Source organism: Notechis scutatus, chromosome 2 (assembly GCF_049901735.1).
Source record: "Notechis scutatus isolate UNSWTSFEM ecotype Mainland chromosome 2, rNotScu1.2, whole genome shotgun sequence".
Classification (NCBI taxonomy): Eukaryota; Metazoa; Chordata; class Lepidosauria; order Squamata; family Elapidae; genus Notechis; species Notechis scutatus.
Genome location: NC_142010.1, coordinates 51,023,632 through 51,050,549, shown reverse-complemented (window position 1 = coordinate 51,050,549; position 26,918 = coordinate 51,023,632). Strand labels below are relative to the sequence as shown.

The window sequence follows — 26,918 nt, the reverse complement described above, 5'->3', positions numbered from 1 at the left end:
TGCACTTTTTATTTTATTAGTTTTTTATTTTTTATTTACTTAAGTCTAATTTCACAATGTGTTCGGGATCAGATTATAGAACTGTGACACTTTTTCCCCCCTATGAATTACGTAGACAATTTGTAATCTTTAAATCATGCTGTACATCACCCAGAAGCTCTTTCGTCTATATATTATTACAAAAAACAATACACAAAGAGACAACCCAGGGCTGATAATGATCAATGGTCAGTTTTAAATGTTAATTGACAGACAAGTTCTCAGATGGCTTCAGCAAGGCGAGAAAATCAACAGGTCGTCAAATGTGTTTCTGTTTAATAGATCACAGATTTTGGGTGAAAACAAGGCAGAAGATTATTCATCGTTGTTTGCAAATATTGTAAGCTGAAAGAGGCCTAGCAAATAAATAGTGTACACACTGTAGATTCAGAGAAAATACGGACTCACTTTTCAGAATCAATAAAGAACTGTATATAATACAATCTTATTTTCTCTCAGTAAGAACTATTGTACATTTACAATTAAAAATAGATTTATTCTTTAATTGCATTCAACAGCATATGGTGATCTTCTGTTTTAATTTAGAACCCTCATACAAATTTTCCCATTTATATATCCATATTCTACCCATCCTCCTGAGAAGCTTATATAATAGGCAAAGTAACTATTTTCTTATGCATCTTTGCTTTTTAATTGTGCTGATTTGTGCTGGTGCTGCCTCTTCAATGCAATGTTTTCTGATTTTTAATAGCTTTCTCTGAACTAATAATGCAATGAATTCTAAGAGTTTGCAAAATTATTTTAATGATATGGGTAACAAGAACATAATTATGAAATTAAATTATGGGTAATAGGTGTTTATTTTAATGATAGTATTTAACATTGAGAGTAGAACATTTATGTCCCAAAAAGTTATAGAAAATACTTGCTTATTTGCTTTGTGAAGAACTTCAAGCCATAGGTACGAATTTGGTGAGCTGATAGCTTCAGAAATACATATACAATAAATAAATAAACATCCTAGTTTATCCAGCTTATTCAATTGATTGTTTTGTGTTAAGGAGTGATTTGGAGAATAATCATAAAGCTCCATTTTACCCCAGTTCCAGACATTGTTCATGACCTTATCAGTAAATACATCCACATATAATCATAAAGTAGAGGTCGGGGACAGAAGCTGGAGAATTGCTTTGCATGTGCAACATAACAAGCAAAGACTGGAGCCTTCTATATCCACAAAAGCCCATGTGATTAAGAAATTTGATTCTGTTTAAGAAGAGTATATCTTCTTCTATGCCAATTTGTTGAATACTATGAACAAGCTATTTGCATTTAGGTACTTCTTTGCACAAGCTATAATGGTAAAAGTAAAGATCTCCTTATTTCCGACTCTAGGGGGTAGTGCTCACCTCTGTTTCTTAGCTGAGGGACCAGAGTTGCCTAAAGACATTTTTTGCGATCATGTGGCTGGCATGATTATACACTGAGTTGCACAGAACATTGTTCCCTTCCCACCGAAGGGATATCTATTTATCTACTTGCATTGGCATGCTTTTGAACCACTAGGTTGGCAGGAGCTGGGGCAAGTAATGGGAGCTCATCACATTGCACAACACTTGTGTCAGTGTTCCAGAGATTATCCATTCCAGTCAGTAACTCCAAGACAACCATAATCTCAAAGTACTTTTATTACAATAGAATTTGGTACTTCTGTGGAATTCTGAAACTAAAGTTTCCACCCCAAACTTCCCACAAAGACCCAACCTACAATCCATCCCTTTTTCCCACATCATACATCATGTGAACCAATCCTCCTTCAGCCCCAATTCTTGCACCATTCACAATGACCTTGAATACTGCAGGATCTATTTTGTCTACTCATTTGGAAAGCTTGTAGATCAGTAGAAAATACTTTCTTGATTGGACACCATAACTGACCTTTTTACCTCCTTTCTCTTTATTGTACAAAATGTGAGAAATAAAAAAGGATTTACTCTTATAAATATTCTTCCTTTGGAGGGCAGTGTGAAGTACAAACTCTCCCACCATTTGTTTTCTCCACAAATAATTTTTTTACATGTCACAGAGATCCAACCTAGAATTAAAGAGAAATTTCCTGACAATGGGAATTATTAATCATGGGAATCCAAGAGCTATGGGTGCTCCATCATTGGACATTTTAAAGAAGAGATTGGACAGCCATTTGTCTAGAATGATGTAAGGAGTTCAGCTTCAGTAGGGGGTTGGACTCAGTGGTGGGATTCAAAATTTTTTATTACCAGTTCTGTGGGCGTGGCTTGGTGGGCATGGCAGGGGAAGGTAAAATCCCCATTCCCTCCCCACCCCACTAACCTGCTTTCCAGCTCCATTCTCCTGTGCAGGGCAATCAAAGAAGACCCAGCTGATCAGCTGGGACTCGATGGGAGGCAGAGAACAGATGGGGGCGGGGCCAGTCAGAGGCGGTATTTGCTGGCTCTCTGAACTACACAAAATTTCCGCTACCATTTCTCCAGAACTCTAGAGCTGAATACCACCTTTGTTTGGACTAGAAGACCTCCAAGGTACCTTTCAATTATTGTTATTGTGTAAGAGCAACTATAGGAAACCAGCAAAAAAAATATTTGCATGATTTTATTCCTCAAAGCTTTTCATAACATCCTTGACAGCTCTGCAATCAAAAGTGTTTTTGTATGTAAGTGATCAGTTTAATGGCTTTTACAATTTAACACAGCTGTGTTTGTAAAACATACATATAAATGGGAATGTTATTGCCATTAAACCACTGGGATTGTAAAGAGGCTTTTCAATCTTCACATCTTACATATTTCAGTGAAGTACACATGGGAGGCCGCCTCTAGCAAAGATGCAAGTTTTGTGGAAACAGATCTATTTGACCTTCAGTTAGCATCTATTAATAAACCTTTAAAAACAGGCTAAAGGTGCTGTTTAATGCTCTATGAAAATGGATTACTGCTATTTTATATTAATTGATGAATAATATTACTGTGATATGGAAACTGGTAGAGATTGGAATTGTGTGAAATTGGTTACACATATTTTCATAGTTGCTGATTTCTACTTGCATCTGTGTTAGAATCTAACTTCAAACTGTGGCTAAATGAATGGTTGTTGAGAACTACCTGTATCCCAATGTCATGTCCAGTAAAAAATATTAGGTAAGACTGGGTGAAACCAGGCTCAATAGCAATAACTGTGAGAGGGATCTTGGAGTCTTAGTGGACAACCAGCTAAATATGAGCCAGCAGTGTGCAGCAGCTGCCAAAAAAGCTAATGCAATCCTAAATTGCATTAACAGAGGGATACAATTGAGATCAAGTGAGGTACTAATACCACTCTATAAAGCCTTAGTAAGACCACACCTACTGTATCCAGTTTTGGTTACATTATAAAAAAGATGCTGAGACTCTAGAAAAAGTACAGAAAAGAGCAACCAGGATGATTGGTGGACTGGAGACGAGAACATATGAGGAAGGGTGACAGGAACTGGGCATGGCTAGGGGAGAGAAGGACTAGGGGAGACATGATAGCAGTCTTCCCATATTTGAGGGGCTGCCACAGAGAGGAAGGGGTCAAGCTATTTTCTAAAGCGCCTGTAGGCCAGACAAGGAACAATGGATGGAAACTGAACAAGGACAGATTTAACCTGGAAATAAGGAGAAATTTTCTGACAGTGAGAACAATCAACCAATGAACAGCTTGCCCTCAGAAGTTGTTGCAACATCACTTGAGACTTTCAAGAAGAGATTGGACTGCCATTTGTCAGAAATGGTGTAGGGTCTCCTGCTTGGGTGGGGGGTTGGACTAGATGACCTACAAGTTCCCTTCCAATTCTGATTATCTGTTATCTGTTATTTAGTACATGAGAAATGGCTAGTGGAAGGGTAGGAAGGGTCAAGGAAGAAACATTTCAGATAATTTGATCAAATTTTGAGGAGTTTACTTATTCTAGGCTTTCCCCCCCTTTTTCTTTTTAAAAAATGTTAGTGATATATCGCCTCCCACTCAGAAGGTTGAGAGTTCAATCCTCCATAGTGGGAGATATTTCTCTCCTAGGATGCAAATAATTTTTTTGTGTGACGTGGCATTGGGAAGGACATCTGGCCAGTAAATGTTCAGCTCCATCCAATTGCCCCAACTCTACCCCAAAGTAAGGGATTAGTGAGTCATAAAAAGGGAGTTTTCAAGCAGACCCTGCCATAAGGTGGGAATAAAGCTAGGAAAAAGAAGTGATATATCACATTGTAATCACAATTATATGCCTAATTTGCCTAATATGATCCAAGTACTTTTTAAAAATGTGCCCCATATCAGTTCCTAGAATTCTAAACTAAGTTGTGGTGGTTAGGAATTCTAGGAATTGGAGTTCTAGAACATCTGGAGCATACAGAGGAGGGAAGGCTAAGATACTACATGATGTAATGCACCTTCTATTTCAAGTATTATTTTTATTTTTTCAAATTTAACTCTCATAATATTACTGACTTGTTATCAGAACCGAGCTGATTTCTCTTCATTCTTTAAGAGCCCTGAAAAATCTGGAAATCAGTTTATTTTAGAAAGTATATAATTATTTCAAAATAACTCTTCAGGCTAAAGTAACGTGGCTTTAAAAAGTCTCTTCCTGTGTCCTCCCTATTTTACTGTTTCTTTTGGTACCCCTTCAATAAGTATTTTATGAAGGTGATTTTCACAATTTAATTGAAACTCACTTAACTGCTTAAAACTTTGTAAAAAACTCTCAGCCGGAGCTGTGGAGAAAACAAGATTTTAATGAGATGGAATTCCAGATTGAGGAAGATAAACAGATATTCTTTGATATTCCAAATCTTTTATAATAGAATTTCTCCTTTAATTCTGCCTGCATGTTCTTATTTATAAAAAACAGGGATTACATAACAGACATACAATGTTGCAGGAACACCCTTCTTAGTCAGGCTATTTCCCTTGCTGAAGTCTTATATTTCACAGAGTATTATTCTTCTGGAAGAGTTTGAGCTGGTGCCCTTGGCAAAGCTTCTTCTAATTTGCCAGTTGTTGGTAATAGATTTCCAGAGATTCAGCTGTGAAGGATTTTTGCCTTTTCTTTTTAATGCAAGAGATTAAAATGCATGACCTCAAATGGTGCCTTCCCCATCTGGTTTGCTTCCAAAAGTAGCTGAATTCAATTGGCTCTGTCATTAGGAACACAATACCACTCTTTCTTGGGCTTCTGAATAAATATAGTTATGTTCCTGGGAAAATATGGGGAGAAACAGCTAAGATCAGTCAAATCCTGTGAGTAGAATAAAGAATTTAGATCCTCAGGAAATGTTCCTCTTCTTCAAAAGATTATTTATCATTTAAGTACTAAGGGAGTCTCAAGAAGTTTTAATTAGAGCATCAAATCATGACGTGATAACTATTGGGAAGGAAAAATAAGTGGGCAATTATTGGGAAAAACAATTAATTCCAGTTTTCCTCCCATCCTTTTTCTTTCTAATGACACACAGTCTAAACTACATGATATGGTAGATATGCAGCTTGCTGCTGACCTACCATTTTTCCTTACCAATATGTCCTAAGGCCTGGCCCAGAGTGAAACTAATACATATAGTGGGAAGATTGAATTCTTCTCCCAAGAAGTATTTTGGTTCTGCAACCAACCCTTTGTGTTTACCCTTTGTGAATGTAGCCCTGTTTCTTAAAAGCATAACTGAAAATAGTATCTTATATAATAACAGATAACAGATAATCAGAGTTGGAAGGGACCTCGTAGGTCAACTAGTCCAACCCCCGCCCAAGCGGGAGACCCTACACCATTTCTGACAAATGGCAGTCCAATCTCTTCTTGAAAGTCTCAAGTGATGGCGCTCCCACAACTTCCGAGGGCAAGCTGTTCCATTGGCTGATTGTTCCCACTGTCAGAAAGTTTCTCCTTATTTCCAGGTTAAATCTCTCCTTGTTCAGTTTCCATCCATTATTCCTTGTATGGCCTACAGGTGCTTTAGACAATAGCTTGACCCCTTCCTCCCTGTGGCAGCCCCTCAAATATTGGAAGACTGCTATCATGTCTCCCCTAGTCCTTCTCTCCCCTAGCCATGCCCAGTTCCTGTCACCCTTCCTCATATGTTCTCGTCTCCAGTCCACCAATCATCCTGGTTGCTCTTCTCTTTACTTTTTCTAGAGTCTCAGCATCTTTTTTATAATGTAACCAAAACTGGATACAGTACTCTAGGTGTGGTCTTACTAAGGCTTTATAGAGTGGTATTAGTACCTCACTTGATCTTGATTATATCCCTCTGTTAATACAACTGTGGATTGCATTAGCTTTTTTGGCTGCTGCTGCACACTGCTGGCTCATATTTAGCTGGTTGTCCACTAAGACTCCAAGATCCCTCTCACATTTACTGCTATTGAGCCTGCTTTCACCCAGTCTATATGTGTACTTTTGGTTTTTCTTGCCTAAGTGTAGGACTTTACTTTTCTCTACATTGAATTTCATTTTGTTAGATATGGCCCAGTGTTCTAGTCTGTCAAGATCCATCTGGATCTTGAACCTATCTTCTTGGGTGTTAGCTATTCCTGTCAACTTAGTATCATCTGCACATTTGGTAAGTTCCCCTTATATTCACTCATCTAAGTAATTAATGAAGATATTGAAGAGTACTGGGCCTAAGACAGAACCTTGTGGCACCCCATTGCTTACTTCCCTCCATGTAAATTTAGATACATTTAGGACTACTCGTTGAATACAGTTTGTCCGCCAGTTGCAAGTCCATCTAGTGGTGATGCTATCTATTACACTTTTTTCTAGCTTACTAAGAAGTAGGTTGTGGTCTACTTTGTCAAATGCCTTGCTGAAATCTAAATCTATTATGTCCACAGTATTTTTCTGGTCTACTAATTTAGTCACTATGTTGAGGAATGAAATAAGATTGGTTTGGCATGATCTGTTCTTAACAAACCCGTGCTGACTGCTAGTTATTACTTTACTTGTTTCTAGATGTTGGCAGATCTGTTTTTTTATTATCTTTTCCATTATCTTCCCGGGTATTGATGTTAGGCTGATTGGTCTATAGTTTCCTGGGTCTGTTTTTCCCCCCTTTTTTGAAGATGAGAACCACATCAGATCTTTTCCAGTCCTCTGGTAGTTCCCCGGTGTTCCAGGACCTACTGTTCTTCTCTTGCCAGAAATAGACTGAAATATCACCTGCTAGGCTGTACACACTTAATAAATCTTACTTCACTTGTATGTACACATATACGTATATCCACATGAAAAGTAAGGGCTTTAAAAACAGATTCTCTTCCAGTTCCCTCCATTTCTCTTTTTGGGTCATAAAAAAGCCACCAATAGCTAGTGTTTGCCCTCCAAAGTTAAATTCCTTTAATTCCTACACCTCTCAGTTCCAAATCAAAATGATAGAAAACTCATTCTTTTTTCCTTTTGCCAGAACACCTCAGGTGTGTTCATGGCGAGTATGCATGTGTTTGTTTAAAAATATGTAATTATTGATGATTATGACCACACAAACCTATGTCCCCCCTGCCCCCGTTTCCCCTCACCACCAACACCCCTTGAATGTTTACAACTGCAGGATCTTCCAAAGAGAAAAAGCTTTTTCTTACTGGAATCCAACAAATAGAAATAATACCTCAAATAGTAATTAGAATTAGAATAGAATAGGAAGGGAATTTGGAGGTCTTCTAGTCCAGGCCTCTGTTCTGGCAGAAGATCCTATACCATTTCAGATAGGTGGTTGTCCAGTCTTTTTTTTAAAAAAAAACCCAAAAACTCCAGTGACCTATGATTTCTGAATGCAAGCTATTATTCCACTGATTAATTGTTCTCACGATTAGGAAGTTTCTCCTTAATTCCTAGTTGTTTCTCCCTTTGATTAGTTCCAACTATTGTTTCTTGTCCTGCCGTCTGGTGCTTTGAAGAATAATTTGACTCCCTCTTCTTTGTGGCAGCCCCTCAAATATTGGAATTCTGAAAGCTCTAGTATAGGCCTTTACTGTCATTCTGAGTTCATGACTGGTCAATGGATTAAATAATAATTCATTGAGCAGGGCTGTCAATTATTTTTCCCCTCCCGTTTATCCTCCTCCATTGCTTTTTTATATGCAGAGATTATTTCTGAATCCTTCTCCTATATCTTTAAGGAGGAAAAACTGTGGGAACTTTTGTATGAGGAAAGTTGTTTGCTAGCTTCACAAAGATTCAGGAGGGACAATGATCAAAATAGAAAATCTGAGCAAATATACAGCAAAGGTCCTAGATAATAATGTTTTCATATACTTGACTAGCTTCAGCTTCATTCTCATAAGACCATTAAGGCAATCATACTAAATTGGAAAGAGATCAGAGACAATTTAATGATTCCGCACACATTAATAAAAATAATTAATTTTCTTGTGGCTATCCTGCCAACAGTTGAAGATAGGAATAAATTTCTGGAGTTCCGGTTTGCAAGGCTTCGGCGGCGGCAGGAATTCGCGATCGTGCGCGGTTCCTGCTGCGCTCGCCGCTGGAGTGCCCCCGATCCAGCTGGATTTGGGGGTTGATAGTCACCCCGTAGAGGTGACTGAAGATAGGGGAGATCCAGCATGGGTCCGGGGGAATTGCAACCCCCCTCCTCAGCTGGCTCTACTCCCTCTTCCAAAAGTGGTGGAGTGGCGGTCAGTAATGGCCGCCACAAAGAAGCTTTCATCCAGACAAGAATGTGCAGGAGGAAGCTGAGAAAGTGAAAGTTTTTGGCTGAACCGGAATAATAAATAACATCTAAACACCCTGGAAACTTGACTTCATTAAAGATACATTGTTTCCAAAGAAGATCGTAAAAAGTGGCAGAAGAAAGTTAAAAGGGAAAGTTTTTTTTTTCTCACTCTCCTTCCCTACGGAAATAGCAGATGGAAATCAGAAAAACCCGTTTTGGCATCAAGGTAATTAAATTTGAAAATTAAAGCCAAGGGGACATTAAAGATTTCTGAACATTGGAATTAAAAAAACAACACTTTTTTTTTTGCTACAAGTGGGAAGGGAGAAGTACAGAATTAATATTAAGACTTTGCTGTAGGAGGCTGCTTGGAGCTTATAAGAACAGAGTTGAACTGTAGTAAGACTTTTAAAAGATATACTTTGGAACTTTACAATTGAACTGTACCCCAGGAAGAGAAAATTTAAAAAGAAAGAAAGTGCTAAATGAAACAGCTTGTGTCTATTTGGATTGCTTGGTGACTTGGGACTTTTGGAAATTATTATTTGAAAGACTAAAAACTTTTGGGTTGTTTAAAAATTTTTCACAATGGCATTATCTGTTGAAGAATTGAAAAAGGAATTTAAAAAGCTAAAAGAAGAGGAACAAGAAGGGAAGGGCTCTTCTGGAACTGTTTTTCATTTTTTAGAAATGGCGATTTCTACCTATCAGAAATTACAAGAACAAGAAGGCTGGGATGAAGAAGAAGAAGCCATCTTTAATGAACAAACAACTTTAGCTGGGGAAGAAAAGGGAAAGAGGGGAAAGAGAATGGAGAATTTAAGACTTAAAAAAACAATCAAAAAAGGGAAAAATAAGGTGAAAAATCGATACAATGTCAGGAAGCAACAGAAAAGAGAAATACAGAAGAGAGTGGAGATTAAGAGGGTGGAGATCAAGAGTCGGGGAGGGGGGTAAAAAGGCCAGATCGGAGAAGAGAGGAAGGGAAAAAGGGAAGAGAAGTTATAAAGTTTTGAAACAAGGTGTAAAGAAACAGGATTTTTTCAGAGATAATGGGTAAAAACATAATTAAAAAAGAGATTCTGCAAAAGTACTGTATTGTTCTATTTGTATTTGAAACAATGTTAGAAAACTGGAACACTATAAAATATTAAAGGGAATGTGTAAAATGCTTAAGACTTAATGATAGAGTTTAATCTGCTATGGATTATTGTTTTAACTATATTATAAACTTATTACTTCTTTATTTTAAAATGTAGTATATAGCTTTAGAATGTGCTAAGCAGAATCAGAACGAAAATTATATATTATTTTAAGTGTTAAATTTAGGGGAAAGATATAAAGGCGTCATACTTCAACTAGTGATTACAGGAGAAATATTGTGTTAATGAGAAAAGAAAAATAGATAATTGAAACAGAATGGACAAAAGATATAAGCATAATGATTTAAATTGAGATGAAATAAATAAAATAGAATTAAGAGAGTGAAAAGAGGGGAGAAGCCATATAGAAAATATAGAATGGTAAATACGATATGAAATGGTATATAAAGTGAGCATGAACTTGATTTATGTCTGTACCAAAAGATGTAACCCGGGACTAAGCCGCTTTCCAAAAAGAAGTTTCATGTTTTGTGTTTTGTTTGTGTATGTTTGTTTATTGGAAATTAATAAAATTTCTTAAAAAAAAAAAGATAGGAATAAATTTCTGCAGTATTTTCCTGCCATAGAGACTGCAGAAAAAAATGACAAAACATGTCATGTTGTTATAATATAAACCATCTAAGTCATACACTTCTGTTCAATTTGGACATAAATATCAAAGGCATAGGTTCATGCTGGGATGTTGCAATGCACATTTCTTCTATGTTTATATATTTAAACTTTGTACTGGATTCCTGTGGTGGCTGAGCTTTAGATCAATATTTTACCTAATATTTTTATGCATGTAAATTGACCTGGAATGACATACCTATGTTGACATCCTATTTATTCATAACAATTTAATCTGCAGAGAGATTTGTAATGTACTATTGCAGACTATTTTCAACCCTCCAGGTAGTTCTGCAATTCCCAGATTTTTCCAGTCAGCATACTAATAAAAAACAGAGGCTGCACTGGCTACATTGTTGCTTTGTTAACCCAAAAAATATCAGAACCAAATTATGCCCCCTGATTGGTAAGTAAGAGTGCAGTTTCCAGAGTGATGCAGGAAATAAACCAAGGAAAAGTTTAATACAAGAATTGTATAAAATTGCTCTTTGCCAGTGATTTCATACTGTTTTCTTTACTAATAAAAATCAAGTTTGCTCATCCTTAGTTCATTGACAAAGCAATACTTCTTATCTATATATTCTCCCTGTTCCTTTACTCTAACTTAACAAGATAGAGAGTGGTAGGGGAATGAAATCTTTCATTTCATAGAATCAAATTGCTAGGAAAAAATAAAAAGTGGCCCCTCTATCTCTTAAAAATCTGTTTGCTCTTACCCAAGACATAAATCTCATGGTTGACTACAGCTGTGCTGAAGCGGTATTTCGAATACTTCATCGGCGCACACTCCGTCCATTTGTCTTGGCTTGGGTTATACTGCAACGTTCGGTTGCTTAATCGATCAGGCTCATCATCAGGAAGATCCATCTGTGTGAAATATGACAGCCATATAATAATACAGCATTTGGAGGTACAGCTGAGCAGATAAATAACACAAAGACATCAATTATAGCTGCAAAGTGATTCATACCGACTAGTAGAACTCATGACTTGTGGCTTCGAAGTACATTGAAGAAGACACAGGAATAACGACACACATATATTCTGCAGAAAGGAAGCTGAGGATCTGGATAATAATAAACCATCTACAGACTCAGCTGTGACAGCACATAGCTCTTTTTACAAGGATGCCGTAAAGGCTCAAAGAAGTCAAAAACCACTTATTTCCCCTTGAGATCAAATTTTGATTTAGCTTCTTATTTGATTAGGCCACAACTTCCCAGAGGGAGTTTGAAGATTTATCTACTAATGCTTTAGGCGAAATAAGATTGCATAACAGTAAAAACTAAAGTCTGCACTTCTTTTATTTTTGAATGAATTTTGAACTCATCTTTAGTATGCCCTCCTTTATTTTTCTTTCTCTATTGTCATCAGGGAAGGGAAGGGAAAATAGTTATTAGACCTGATTGTATGAATAATATTATCTCCATTTATATGTATATTCAAACTGTTACATGCATGTATGTCAAAATAGATATACTGTAAGAAATGGGAACTTTTTTATTCACTAATCAACTGAAATCAATGGCTCTGGAACTAGAAGGAAAATGTACAAGTTTAAAAATAAATATTTTCTTTTTAGCACCCATATTCATACCTCTTATAAAAGATAGTTAGATACTTTACTTTATTGCCATTGCCCCTTGTACAATGAAATTAAATGCCATCTTCAGTGTACATCATACTAAGAAAGCTATAAAAATAAAACAAAAACACACATCCTTCACATTCTATACAATCGAATTGAAATCCCCTGATACTAGTTTAAAAAAAAGGATGCTCAGGATGAGATAGATCTTTAAGAATGTTTAAAAGATCAACAGCTAGCTTACTATTCTAGCACATGGGCCGATAGAGAACTGGTAGTGGAAATTTTGAGTAGTTTGGAGAACCAGCAAATACCACCTCTGACTGATCCCACCCCCATCTATTCTCTGCCTCCCAAGTCCCAGCTGATCGGCTGGGTCTTCTTTTGTTGCCCTGCACAAGAGAACAAAGCTGGAAAGCAGGCTAGTGGGGTGGGTAGGAAATGGGGATTTTACAGTATCCTTCCCCTGCCATGCCTACCAAGCCATGCCCACAGAACCGATAGTAAAAAAATTTGAATCCCACCACTGGTCTTAATGCAAAGTTATAGATGGAGGCAAATAAATTAATATTGGCCAAATAAAGATTGCAAAGAGATGGAATGGAAATTGCAGAGCAAGTTTAGGAAAACTACATGGATAAAGCTCAGGAATGGTCATTGCAGTTGTGTATGGATCTAAAATAGAGATTGTAATTGTGATAGTGGTGAATATCTGTAGGATCAGAGTGGAGGTTCATTTTCCAAACTTGTGGGTTGGCTTCCAAACATTTCATTACCAGACTAGGTAGCATCTTCAGCGGAATTTAGGGAATATCAGTGTTAGTGTTCTTCTGCTTATAAGGCTTGGTGTGGTCAGTAGATCTTATGATGGGAGGATCATGTCAGGTGAGTTGTGATGGGTCAGGTGTGGGTCACATCAGGTGAGGGTGTTTGACATCTTTCTCTGCAATGGCTATCCGAAAAACTTTATATTCTGATACACAGCATCCAAACCACAACTCCCCATGCAAAAACTAACCCTACCATACACAAAAGGAGTATCAGAAATGACAAACAGAATTCTTCAACCTCTAGGAATAACAATAGCCCACAAACCCACGGCCACAGGAATTATCCAGAATCAAAGACAAGAAGGATGAAAAAAAGCAATGTAATTTACAAAATCAACTGCATTGCAACTAATTCTATGTGGGATAAACATCACCACAATTGAAAACCAGAATCCATGAACACCAGCTGGCAGTCAATCGCCACATCCCAAATTCCTAATTGCTACCCACAGTCCACACTGACACCAAACAGCACCAATTCAATCGGACCAATACAAGAATTATTGGCCACGCTACCAACCACCACACATGCGAGTTTACCGAAGGCTGGCACTCCAGAAGCAATTCCATCAATAGATACGTCAACCCACAACCACTCTAAAACCCCTCAAAATTCAAATCAACAGCACAAGCAACCAGCGATGGTGTTAATACTCAACCAATCCAAGCAACCCTCTACCCCTCAATCAGCTCTTCACCTCCCAATGACCCTCACCTGACAGGATGTCCCCATCACAAGACCCATCACAAGACCCTAACCTGATGTGACCCTCCTATTACAAGACCTACTGTCCAAATCAAGCTCTTATAAGCAGAAGAACACCAACAATGACATTCCCTAAATTCCACTGAAGATGTTACCTAGTGTGGTAACAAAACGTTCAGAAACCAACTCACAAGCTTGGAGAATGAACCTTTACCCTCAGAGATTATAATTGTTCTGTCCAGTTAACAGAAACCTCAACAAAACTCATAAATATTTTTTTTTAGTTTTTTTAAATATAAATGCAAAACACAAAGGTATCTTTCAGATGTTCCAGCATTTAGTACAGTAGTTGTAAACAGAATTGTAAATTGAACTTTGCCTTCAAGATCAAATGATTGGAGAATGTGTTAAGAAACTTGATCAAGATAAGAGGAAATAAGTAAAAAAAAAAACCTCCAAACTTTGAAATGTGATTAGATATTTATCCTTGATTCTCTAGATTCCATGCCTCACTACCAGCATAAACTCATTAATAACAACATACAGAGAGGCAAAATGCAAAGAAGGAGCTCCAGTTAACATTTAGAAATAGGTTTAAGTACAATGGGTAATAAAACATTCTTTTTCTTTTCTTATTCTTTTTCTTATTATATGAAGCAATGAAGTAATTTAAGAAAAGGCTTAGAAGGAATCTAGAGGAATAAGAGCCAGAGTAAAATAGGCATGGCATTAGGAGGCCAAGAAAATTTTGGTCTAATCTTTGGTTTTCTGAGCTTGGTCTCACCAACTATTATAAAAGATAGAAAAAAGCTTTACATGGGACTGCCTGTGTAACTCAGTAGTTGTAGCTGGTGCAGAATGCAACCAAATGAACAGTCTCGGGCATCTCTAGGGTTGCACCTGTAACACCTCTGCTGTGTGCACCTTACATTGGGTGCCAGTTTGCTTCTGGGTCCAATCAAAAGTGTTGGTTTTCACCTTTAAAGCCATTCATGGAATGGGATCAGTTTACCTGTCTTGTCCCAATTATATCAACCCATACACCTGGTCAGGCAGAGAAAGTAGGTTATGACCCTGTTGGTTAAATAATTTTGACTGGTGGGGTCTAGGAAAAGAGACTTCTCTGCTGTTGCCCCCACCCTATGGAATATCTTGCCCCCAGAGGTGTGGTTGGCCCTCACTTATTCAGCCTCCCCCCCTGCCTTTTTTAACGTTTTAACTTGTTTTTTTAGCTTTTGTCTTATTTTATTTTTCTCTCTGTTTCACTTTATTTTTAATTATTTTTCTTTTATATGGTTTGTATTTGTAAACTTCCCAGAGTAACTTGGATAGTAAGATGGGAGGTGTTTAAATCTGATAATAAAATAAATAAAATAGTCTTGAAGAAACCAAAAGAGCTTAAATTCTTGAGAGATAGTCATAGGATGGTATAGAATGTAAACTGTTGGATAGAGTGATTCTAGGGATTGAAAGAAATTTAGGAAACTTCTTGGCTCCTTGACCAAGTGAAAGCTAATTAAACTGAACCATAAAAAAGCCATACCAAAGGACAATGCTGAATTCTGTCACATGTAGGGAATTTATACTTTGCTAAGACTCTCACATCTATACTTGAAATCCAGCAGCAGATCTTTTCAAGGAGTCCCAAGGTCTCATGTTCTGCAAACAATAGAAATGAGATTCCATATCTTCTGCTCCAGAAAATTCACGCAGTCATACATCTCCCAAACTTTTTCATGTTGGACATACTGACTTCTAGGTATGCTCGCTACCTCCTAGCTGCACATCACAATATATCAGTGGGAATACAGGCAGACCTCAATTTACGACCACAATAGGGATCAGAATTTCCATAGGTAAGCAAGTGAGTTGCAATTTTATGATCTTCTTTTGCAATGGTTGTTAAGTAAATCACTGCAGTCATAAATCATGTGATTGCTAAATGAATCCAGCTTCCCCATTGAGGTTGCTCATCAAAAGCAGGAAGGTCACAAATGGCAATCACATGATCTCAGGACACCACAATCATCATAGATACAGCCAGTTTGTCATGTGCCCTAATTCTGATCATGTGAGTATTGGAATGTTACGATGGTCTTAAGTGCAAGAACTGTAAATCACTATTTTAATGCTGTTGTAACTTCAAACAGTCGCTAAACTACAACACAGTCCTTTCAACGGTTCCAAGAAGGCTCCACACCTCCACCACTCAGGTGACCCCGATGACACAGATAAATCTCAGGTGACCTTAATGACTTGCTAAAGTCATGCAAATGTGCAACTGTCTGCAAGGAGCATAAATCCTTCCATTCCTCATCATCAAAGCTGAAGAAGCTTCTTGGATGAGAAGCGAAACATCTTCAAAGAAAAACCAGAAAGTCCAGTTGACTCTTGAAAAAGCACCTTTGGGACAACCATGACCTGGATGACTGAGAATCTCTATAGACAGTCGCTAAACAAATAATTGTAAGTCTAGGACCACCAGTAACATCCTGCACACCAAACAGGTTGTACTGTGGTAAGACTAACAAAAGCTAAGAAAAAGGAATACTTTCAAGACCAGGAACATGTCCTTCCAAGGGCTGGTGAATTTAAAGGTACTCTCACAGATTAGTTAACTAGGCTGTGACCAGCAATTATTTATGCATATATTTTCAGCTTCATGAGAACAATTACCTTCAATCAGCAGAGGAAGTACAGAGACAATGAGACTTTGATCCCTTTGCAACCATCTGTGTTTCCCCCCCTATTCTTGGCAGCCTTCAAACCTCTGGCTCTGCTGCCTTCTTTGAAACAAATAGATTCTTTGGTCAAATGCCAGGATGATGCCAGTGAAAATATAATTCATAAACTACATACATATAGAAAATTAACATGTCTGGATTCTTCAGTAGAAATGTTAACAAGATTGGATGGGCAAGTGGAGTTGTGTTCATGGAGCCATATGTTGCTGCTAAATCATGAATCTCCAGAAAACTAAAACAGATGAACAAAGCCTACTAGAAAGTTTCCATTTTAAGTCTCTAGCAAATGCTTCCCCTACAGAGTTACTGCAACGATTACTATAAAGTGTGGTCATTCTTTGCAGTCAGGGTGCATTCTCTGTAGCCACCCAATTCCACTCAACATTGTCAATGATAGGAATTGATGAGGACTGTAGTTCAACTATAGTTGGTGGGCTACCAGTTCCTAATTCTTTTCTTTTAATTCTTGAAAAATCACTGTGATGTTGAATTTAACTGGATTCGCACATTGTGAGCTGCTTTTTGCCATATTAGTAATGAGTGTGTGATCATGATAGCCAGTGTGGTTAAGGTGTAAAGGTGTTTGACTATACTGGGGAGGCCCAAATTCAAGTCCACCCCCAGCCATGGAAGTCCACACAAGGCAAACTGAGACAAATTAGTCTCTTTCAGCCCAATCTACCTCACAAGGCCGTTAATGCAGGGAAAATGAGGGTTATTATGAATGCCACTTTGAGCTCTTAAATGGAAGGCATCAGATAAACAAATAATCTGGAACATGATTTTACATTCAACATTCAATATTTTTTATTTGTTTGTTTGTTTATCAGATTTCTGTACTGCATCTCTCACCTAAGTGACTCTGGTACTTAGCACTTAGATTTACCGTAGATACCGCTTCATAGTACTTTACACCTCTCTCTAAAGAGGTTTACAGAGTCAGCATACTTCTCCCAACAATCTGAGTCCTCATTTTATCAACCTTGGAAGGATGGAAGGCTGAGTCAACCTTGAGTCAGTCAGGATTGAACTCCTGGCAGTCAGCAAAATTAGTCTGCAATACTGCATTCTAAACACTGTGCCACCAGGGCTCTTAGGTAGGTAGGTAGGTAGATAGGTAGTCAATGCTTATAAATATTATTACACTATGAATATACAGAAGATTAAAGAATATACAGAGGTTCTTCCTTGTGGGCCGAATAGTAGAAGGTAGAAATTAAAATCCTGCACAAAGTGCCTGAAGAAGTTTGGAATATGGAGTGCTATTGTTGGGAGTGCTATCTGGAGTGCTTGTCGGTCTGTTTCTACTTGCTCAGACTATATCTATGTAAGTAAGCCTGATTTTATCATTCTTCTGACAAATTCTCCCCGCAAAGGAACTTTTCCATAAAAGATTGAGATATGATTTGTGGAATTATGAGGTTAATGAACAGGTAATTTCATACAAGCCATCATATAAGAATTAAGCACCTACAAAAATCCTTGTAGGATTTGCTCGGGTGAATTTCATATGTAGTTTTTCATGTAGAGAAACAAACAAATAATATACTGCATATTATAACCTAAATTATAAAGATGATATACTGAAAAGCAGGATTGATCTCATCTACAGCTCAGAAAATATCACTGAGATTATGTAATCCTTAAGACTGATATACTGATTTATTCAATTTCTTCTCCATCCCCTCATTCTCTTTTAATTTTCTATTGTATCTTTTAGATTTTATTTCTAAACTTGATGCTGCATTTTTTTTAAAAAAATTAGGCACTTTGTATAAAGTTAGACATTTCAGTGGCAATACCCAAACACCTTTCCTGTGTTTTCCAAAATTATTTGTGTTTAAATTAATATATAAAACAATAAAAAATAAAGAATAGGAACTGGAACAATATTTATATATATTAACTACATCTCCAGGTATCTGCAGGTCTGTTTATATATATTAACTACATCTCCAGGTATCTGCAGGTCTGTTATATAGAAATTATATAATTATATAGAAATTATATAGAAATTTATATTTGCTAAGGTACACACTGCCTTCATGCTTTTTGTTTTCTTTTTTTATTTGCCTAATAGACTCTGGGGCAAAACCTTTATCCACTAGCCTGAAAGGTTCATTTAAATGGGTTGTCGCCAATTATTTTGTGTGAGAGAAGCCACAATTAACCTCCTAATTCATGCAAGATTGGTGTTAAGAAGACCCACCCGGCATTCCTACATAAGAATGTAAGATCTCTGTGAGATTGATCATTCAACCAAATTGCATCCTGTTCCATCAAGTCCTTCTGCAAAGCTCTTCACTTTGGCTCAGCCTTTTCTCATTCCCAAATTCCTCATGTGATGCTTCCAACTCTTCACCCACTCCCCCTGAATCTAATCTTGCAATTTAGCCTGGGACAGTTGCCCATCTAACAAGCTTGCTTTCCCCCCAATTTCTAGTTTCTGTCCTCTCTCCATAACCGTGGTCAGATTCGTGGCTCCAAATAGTCTTGCCATTTCTGGCTACAATTTCCTCAGCACAGAAAAAGGAATATGAACTTGGTCTAGCAAAAGTTAGTCTGATATATTTACCTCATGAGGCATATAACAAAATGACCAAATCTACATTGGGAAGTGCAGCACAGACTGGGTGTGACAAACTAATATTTGTCCCTTCTTCAGCATCTAATATCTGAGACAACTGACTCATTTTGCTTAAAAGGAGGGCTAGTTCTTGTCTCAAGTTTTCACAATATACTATTAATTTAATATAGTAGCTAACATAAACTTCATAATCATTTTAAGCTCTAAAAGTTTCTAGAAAGACTACCCAGAACTAGGCTTCTTACATTAACCTTTCTCAAAAAAGAAATATTTGCAGACCTCAATTGTTTTTCATTGTAGCAGTTTTTGTATTGATATGTCAGCAACCCTTTTTGCTCTCTGAAAGCTGTTTAGCTGTCACTACTGTAATTTATTGCCTCATCTGCAATCCAATCCTGTCTAATCAGAAATAAATCTTATTAAATGGAATTAGTCTAAGTTAGGTTTACAAATAGCTAAATGTAATCTAAAGAACCCAACAGTCTCCAGATTTTATTTCCCTGAATTAAACTAGCTTTATATTGACCTAACATTTCTATATGATTTTTCTTTTCTTACATCAGAGGCTAATGCCATAATAACATAAGAAAATATAATTATTTGAATTGATTCGTTTGTATTTTTTGAGCTCTTGAGACAGAAACATCAGTATCCATAATAGCAAAATACCCAATCTCAAATTGCAATCCTATCACATATTAGTTTTTCACAAATTCAAATAAAATGCTTCCTGCTAATCTTCCATATGTGTAGTAATGCCATATTCAGAAATTATACAACACATTTTCATATCTAAGATAGAAAATACAGAGCTCATTTCTAGCTGTAAAAGTCCAATATAGAAATAATACTTCTATCCAATGTTTGGTGAGGTAGTAGTGCAAGCTACACTCACTTTTTAGAGGGCAGCTAATACCCCTTCATCATCAACAAATTACATTTTAGATTTTCCCTGTGAAAAATTTAAACTGTAGAAAAGTCTGGGTATTTTTCAGAAAAAAATGCTGTAGATTCTGTTATTGCTATACCTTCATCCTTTTTGAAAGACAAAGTTTTAACGTGAGCAGCATGTGTTCCAGATAATTGATCTTCCTTAACTCCCTCACTGCTACCACTCAGAGTGACTTTAGTAAGGCTCTGTAATATGAGAGCTGGTTTGGTCTAGTGGTTAAAGCATCAGACTAGAAATCAGGAGACTGAATTCTAGTCTCACCTTGGACATGAAAGCCAGTTGGGTGACTTTGGGCGAGTCTTGACCCTCAACATCAGCTTGAGTGACAAGCCAGTTAGTCTACTCCTATCACAACCAATGAAAAAAAGTGGACCCTGCACTTGTGAGAAAATGTTAGGATGCAACATAATACCAAGTGTGTGGACATTCATAATGGCTTTCATATAAAGGTATGGGGTTTTCTTTGCCTGCATTGCCACAATCATGATTGCAGTCACTGAGGATTATAGTTCTCACCCGGGTTATAGAGTTTCTGTGACCCAAGCACATTCATTTAAATTCTTAAACATCAATCTTCCCTTACTTTTCACAGAACAGTCTGTCAGAAGGCTCCCCACCCCCTTTGAAATTACTGGCTAAATGTGGACTAATAAAATGCATGTATTATAAGTGGAGAGAAGGTGGCTAGTAAGTTACTTAATTTTTGTGGCACAAAGATGAACAGATTTTTATTACTTCACACTGCATAACTGCAGTGAAACTGTGTTTGATGTTTTCTGACAATTTTAGACAAATAAAAATATAGACACACTCATGATTATATTGTTAGGAATTTCAGCATATATCTGAAAAGATACAAATGACTCAGAAGTGTTCAGAATTTATTTCAATATAAATGGCAAACAAAAAATAGTTAGCTTGGCAGTCTGGCAAGCCTCATATAAAAATAGTAATATTCTCAATAGTGTGCAAAATGTATTGTAAATTGACTTCTAATTTACCACAGAAGAATAATCAGTGAGCAGCACTAGAAACCCCTCTCTGGAAGAAGTCAGAATAATTTTTAATTTGCTTTGTGTGGTTTTATTCCTTCCATTCAATTGTGTCCAAATTATGAAGTGTTCCTGCTCTCTTCTTGGCAAGGTTTTTCAGAGGGTTTGCCATTAGGGCTGAGAGAAAGTAACTGGCCAAAGATGGGACTAGAACTTGAAGTCTCCTGATTTCTAGCCCAATGCCTTAACCTTTATACCAGTCTGGCTCTCCTGCTTTCTCTCTAATAAATCTGCCGTTAAAGGCAGATTATCTTTCCTTGTCCATCAATAAGGTCATGTTAAGTGCAGACCAAATTTCCCTTCCTCCCTCAGTGACATTCAAATCAAAATAATTTTTCTCTTCTAAAATTGGAATTGGTGTGTTGCATTAGTCAAGAGAACAAACTGAAAAGTCCAGTTAAAATCTCATTTTCCCTCCTAAATAATAACTGTTTGATCTTGAGCAAGTCAGAATTCTTCAGCCTCAGAGGCAGCCAGTGGCAAACTTCATCTAGAGAGAGGCTGAAAAGTCTTTACCAATTACAGCAGACAGTAGCTGCATTAACTGAATGCACAGACTGATCCAGCATATGCACTAAGACCCGAAAGCCAAAAGGATTTTTTTTTAAAAAAAGGCAAGAGAAAAGAGGTGTTACCCTACTGCCTGAAAGTCAGCATATCCATCAGCAGTAGCTTTTGTAATTTTTCTGAATGGCAATGATTGCAGTTACATTCCAACTGTGAAGGCTGCTTTAACAAGCACAGACAATGGCTTCAGAGAGCACTCTATGTCCTCAAACGCTTAGCAACGTTTCTTACCTGTGGGGTCCATCCTCCGATGACATAAAGCTTGTTTTTTACAGCAACAACTGCATGACAAGCCAACGGCACTGGAAGCGGGGCCAAAGTTCTCCAGTTCTCCTGCTCCATGGAGTATTTCTCCACAATATTGGTAATTTGATATTGGTTTTTCAGTTTCATTTGACCTCCTATGATGTATAAATCATCATGGATGGTGCCTAAAGCATACAGTTCACGAAACTGCGCTGTGCACAGGCTTTCCCAAAATCTATTTCCATGACCCTCATACCTGTAATGAATCGATATATTAGAATTTCCTTCATCACAGTTTAGCTATGTATTTCTACCTAACTTTCTCTCCTCAAGTACAGCTATTATTCTTAAGTGGGATCAACATGGGGTTAAAAAAGAATTTTAATTTTCACTAAAGTCCAACGGGATAAATTGGCACATTTTTTCAAATGCTATGATTTTATAGAAGTAATTTTTCTGAATATTATCCTTCCACTCTCCCTCTCAGTTTGAGGACATAACTGCCCCCTTTCCCCAATTGTTTTAGCCTTGATCAGTCATTATTGTCAGAGAGGTACCTGAATATTAGGAGTACAGCAGAAAATATCTTTCACTACTGGCTAATCAGTATCTACTCACCATCCTCAACATATTCTGTTTGTTTCCTATCCTCTCTCCATGTGAATAAATATGTTAATTAACCAGAGCAGCAACTGTCAGGTTAACCCAGCAAGACCTTATGTCACCACAGTAAAAGCTGAATTATGCTAAAAATATTCTGTAAAAAAATCATTCAACCTTGGGGCATAACTAGGGACATAACCACCATTAAGAAAGTGGATGAAGTCAGGAAAGGAAATTTCTTGCTAGAAAATCTGTCTATTACTATTATTTAATATTATTATTATTTAATTTATTTGCTGTCCATCTTGCAGTTTGAGGTGACTATTCCCTTTGCTTGCTATTTTTTTTTATAAAAAGGCAAAATATGACTTAGTAATGCATATGTATATTCTTAGAAGCTCAATTCTAAATGTATTTAAAGCAATTTTCTTAAAGTTTAGTGGGAGCTATGGCAAGGACTATACTTTTCATTTTCCTTCAATATTAACAGAGGCAGCACAGAATGAAGGCACTATAGTTATACATTTTTATTGTCCCCATGACTGAAAAAGGGCAAAATAACTCCAGAAGGAAAGAAGTTGCTTATAGCATTATATCTGGCACCTAGAGGGCACTATAGACCTTGCCATTATGTCATTAATGAATGAGCATACACCTACCGTGATTGCTTCATTCACAACCTGAAGTAACTCTGCTTGAGAGACCTGTTTTAAATACGTAGATATAATATATGCTGTATTCAGTCAATTTAGAAGCCAATGGAATGTTTATAAAACAATAGTGCAGGATTCCATCCAACCTTTAAAAATATTCCACAAGAACTTCATCCCTTAACAATGCCTTTTAATTTTGCAAACACAATTTATAAAGTTGGATGATGACTTAGAATTGTCCAAAACTTTTTTGCATTTAGTTAAGATTGTCTTCCATCATTATAACTGATCTAGAAAAGGACCCAAAGGAAAATTATTCATTGGTTAACGTTGATGTTAGTAGTTGTATCATAGGCTTAGAGGAAGTTTTAAATCACACAGCACTGAATGATGCTTGGGGGGTACCACTTAAATTTGTCCTTCTATGTGGCCCTTTGTAATTTTAGGTTGCTGGGGAGCAGAAATGATACAGGAATATTTTGTATTTTAGTGTCCCTGGATACAAACCTATAAATTTCAATCTTCCTGGTCTTTTGTCTAGACATCTTGGTAGCACTCGCCTCCCCTGCAACAACAATACTGTTGTTCTCAGTAACCACACCGGTGTATATACTGCCAAGGCCTTCTGCATATTTTGGAGAGGAAATGAAGTAGGTCTTTTGCGTTAGAGGTGCGTAACAGAAGCTGGCCTCAGCATAATTACCTTTCCTTGATCGGATCCCCCCTGAGTTATTGCCAATGCAAAGGAGAAGTGTAGTGGTCTCCATGCCATACCGAAGGCTGAGGGAAGGTTGATTGGATTTTTTAATTGTTTCTAAGGCTCCCTCAATCATGTCAATACACTGGGAATTACACAGAAGCACCGTGTTCCTTTTCCGAGCTTCCACCAGGAATGAAGGACTTACAAGTACCAGTCTTACTTGCTTCAGGAGCTCAGTGAGATGATCTGCACGCAACTTCTTACTGTGGTTAACCCATCTGAGGACTAAGTCCAAGATGCTCTCTTCTCTGGATACATTCAGATCATCGGATCTGATCAGGCTTAGCAGTTGCTGAGCTTCTATCTCTAATATTTCTTCTTGCTGGCTCACCTCAGTAAAGTGCTGGTACAAATATTTCCTGGCCCGTTCAGATAGTTCTTCTGCCCCAATGTGCTTTGCAAAATAATAGATCCCTATAGAGTTGGAAGCTTCAATGTGATCCATCATGTAGGTTTGACATTGACTAAACACGTCTTCCATCTGCATAAAAAAGGCAGCAATGGCCACATTTTGTACATTACAATTTGTGAGATGCAATTCAGAGGTGTACATGTAGTGCAGGAGGACAGCTACACTTTCGGCTGCTATGTCATGTAGCACAACTTCTCTCTGTGCGCATTCCATCAACCCACAAGTAAACATTGCTTTGAAATAGGGGCTAAAAGCAGCCAGGATCAATTTGTGGCAAGGGAATTTTTTTTCTTCAGCCACTAACACCACATCAATCATTTTAGTTAAATCTTTCATACATTTTATTTGATCCAGTAAATTCAAACTATGCTGCTGCTTCCTTTTACCTCCAGCCTTGTCATCCATGATGGAATATATTTTAAGGTATTTTCTGGTGCTTATTGGAATTTTGAAACAGCTATTTGTACATCTGAGAGCTCTCAGAATGAAATTCCTTCATCATTTTATTCCTAGAAAGGAGAAAGAAAAACATATAATTTACTATATGAACACATGTTTAAAATTCTGATAGTCAAATCATATAGTTATGATCCACAGGCAGTAAATATTTTGAACAAATGCATCAAAAATATATACTAATGTAGCTATATTAGAACAGAAAATCTATCCAATGGTTAGAACATTGCACCAGAGATATGGATTTAAGTTGTTTGGATCTCTGTATACCAAATTCCTTGCACCCAGAGATTTGAAGCCCATTTCCTCTTGGCAATTTGTGAAGACATCAAAACAGCAGCGCCCTACCATGTTTTTAATCAGAACAAATGTTTAACAGTGGCCATTAAACCTTTTTTAAAAGGGTTTATTAGTTGTATTGTCTTATTTTGTTTTTTAATTTAACATTTTATTCTATTATATGCTACTGAGTGTTTGTGGCTTGCAGTGGGTTACAAAACCTGTGGAATGAATGAATTGATGAATTAATGAATTAATGATTTTATTTTCCAACTGAACAACAATTAGAAGAAGATAGTGTATTTTCTACTATAGAGCTTAATATCAAAGAATATTTTGATTCTGCAGCTGGTTTATTTTTAGTATTTCTGCCTAATTTCTAATGATACTATAATGTATACACTGACATATACAATATTCATTATATAAATGCTAACAATTCATGCAATGTTGAATACATTGTAGTGTTTACATAATATTGAAAGGTTCATAAAAGAAACTTTGCAATCTTTATCCATTAAAATTTTTATGTACATGTAATTAAATGATGCTGTAACTTTCTTTAAACAGTTCAATAAGAATCTTTTGAGAAGACAATCACCACTTCTATGCTATACACATAGATAAATGCTAATGCTGTTATTTGAGAAATCCATCTGTTAAAATCCCACATTAAGCTTTTCACAAGAACATTTTTTCCTCTAGTTAACAATGTTTTCAACATTAAAAGAGGAGCATCACTAGATTCCATTCCCCCTCATCTCAGACCAACTCTTAATGCATAGAAGACTTCCACTGAGATAACATTTTAATAACATTTTGAATTACTGTAGGCATTCTGGTCTGAAGAAGTCAGCATGGTGTATTGGTTTAGATGCTGAACTAAGAGCAGGAAAAACCTGAGTTCTATTCCTCCCTTTGGCATAGAAGCTCACTGTGCACTCCATCTGCAACAAGCCAGCTGGAAAACAAAAACCCTCACTGCATCATTTATTGATAGCTTTGCTGTGAGAACGAGGTAAGCACAATGCAAAAACAAGCAGATGCTGCAACCAAGTGGGATAAATGCTAAGAACAAAAGTAGCAGACAACCACGTTTGACAGAGCTGCCTAGGTAGAGCTGTGAATCTAACAGTTCACAGGGAACACAAAGGGGAAGCAGGAAGGAACATCATCTCTTCTTGTTAGACCCTAATAGCTTATCAGAAAGGCTGGATTGGGGGATAAATAAAACATACTATTTTATTCCTGGACCTATAGGTTGCCATGGGAGACCAAACACTTGCTCAACTTCCTGCAGAAAGCCTGGAATGTACAATGTTAAGAACAGCGAGATTCTGATATTACTTCAGCGCCCCATCCTAAAATACTCCTGGCAACTTGCACCTTGCCCTGAGCATAATCACTTGCGGGGTTCAGCCATCTATTCACTTCAATGATGCAGCCCAAACATTAGAGGACAGATCTTTCTTCTGCCACAAAGCTGGATGTTTTACAAGGTCACACAACAAAGCTAGCCTTCAAGTAATCTCTTCTGAAATTCCAGTCTCATTAGGTATGCTGACCACAGATTTTAAGACACAGATTATTTGTTAAAGCTGAGTGCCACCCATGTTAAAGGCTTTTCATTACAACTTTGGTATAGGTTGAGTGACAACTATTGCTGCCATCTTCAAAGGACAGATACATGACTGCATAGCTTACTGGACTCACAATCCTTGGGGAAAATGTCCTTGTCAAAGCTGTTTTCCTGTCAGTGAGGGCCCCAAATTTTTCCTCTTAGTTTCCCCTCTCTGATCACCAATCAGCAAGCAAAAATAATAGGCTCAAAAAATGATTTGACAGCTGGGTGAGATGCTGTTATACTACATTTTAATTCTACCTTTTTATATAATTTAAATCTAATCCTCCTGTCTCCTTTTTTTTACCCCACAACAACAACCCTGTGAGGTGGGTTGGGATGAGAGAGAGGAATCAGCCGAAAGTCATCC

The 26,918-nt window shown here is 37.1% G+C and overlaps 2 protein-coding genes across 4 annotated transcripts in view; one reads left to right on the top strand and one right to left on the bottom strand.

Moving 5' to 3' along the window:
• MGLL (monoglyceride lipase) overlaps positions 1–26,918 on the top strand; it is a 190,039-nt gene that overhangs the window by 17,734 nt on the left and 145,387 nt on the right. The gene's annotated exons all lie outside the window — the stretch shown is intronic.
• KBTBD12 (kelch repeat and BTB domain containing 12) overlaps positions 1–26,918 on the bottom strand; it is an 86,117-nt gene that overhangs the window by 45,957 nt on the left and 13,242 nt on the right. For 2 of the 3 annotated variants that reach the window (XM_087954693.1, XM_087954694.1), the window contains exons 2-4: positions 23,528–24,701; positions 21,750–22,020; positions 11,209–11,359 (exon numbers count right to left, since the gene is read on the bottom strand). In XM_087954693.1, coding sequence (XP_087810819.1) covers positions 11,209–11,359; positions 21,750–22,020; positions 23,528–24,597 — 1,492 coding nt within the window. In that variant the 5' untranslated portion in view covers positions 24,598–24,701. The remainder of the gene's footprint in view (positions 1–11,208; positions 11,360–21,749; positions 22,021–23,527; positions 24,702–26,918) is intronic. The other variant, XM_087954695.1, reaches the window with a different exon arrangement.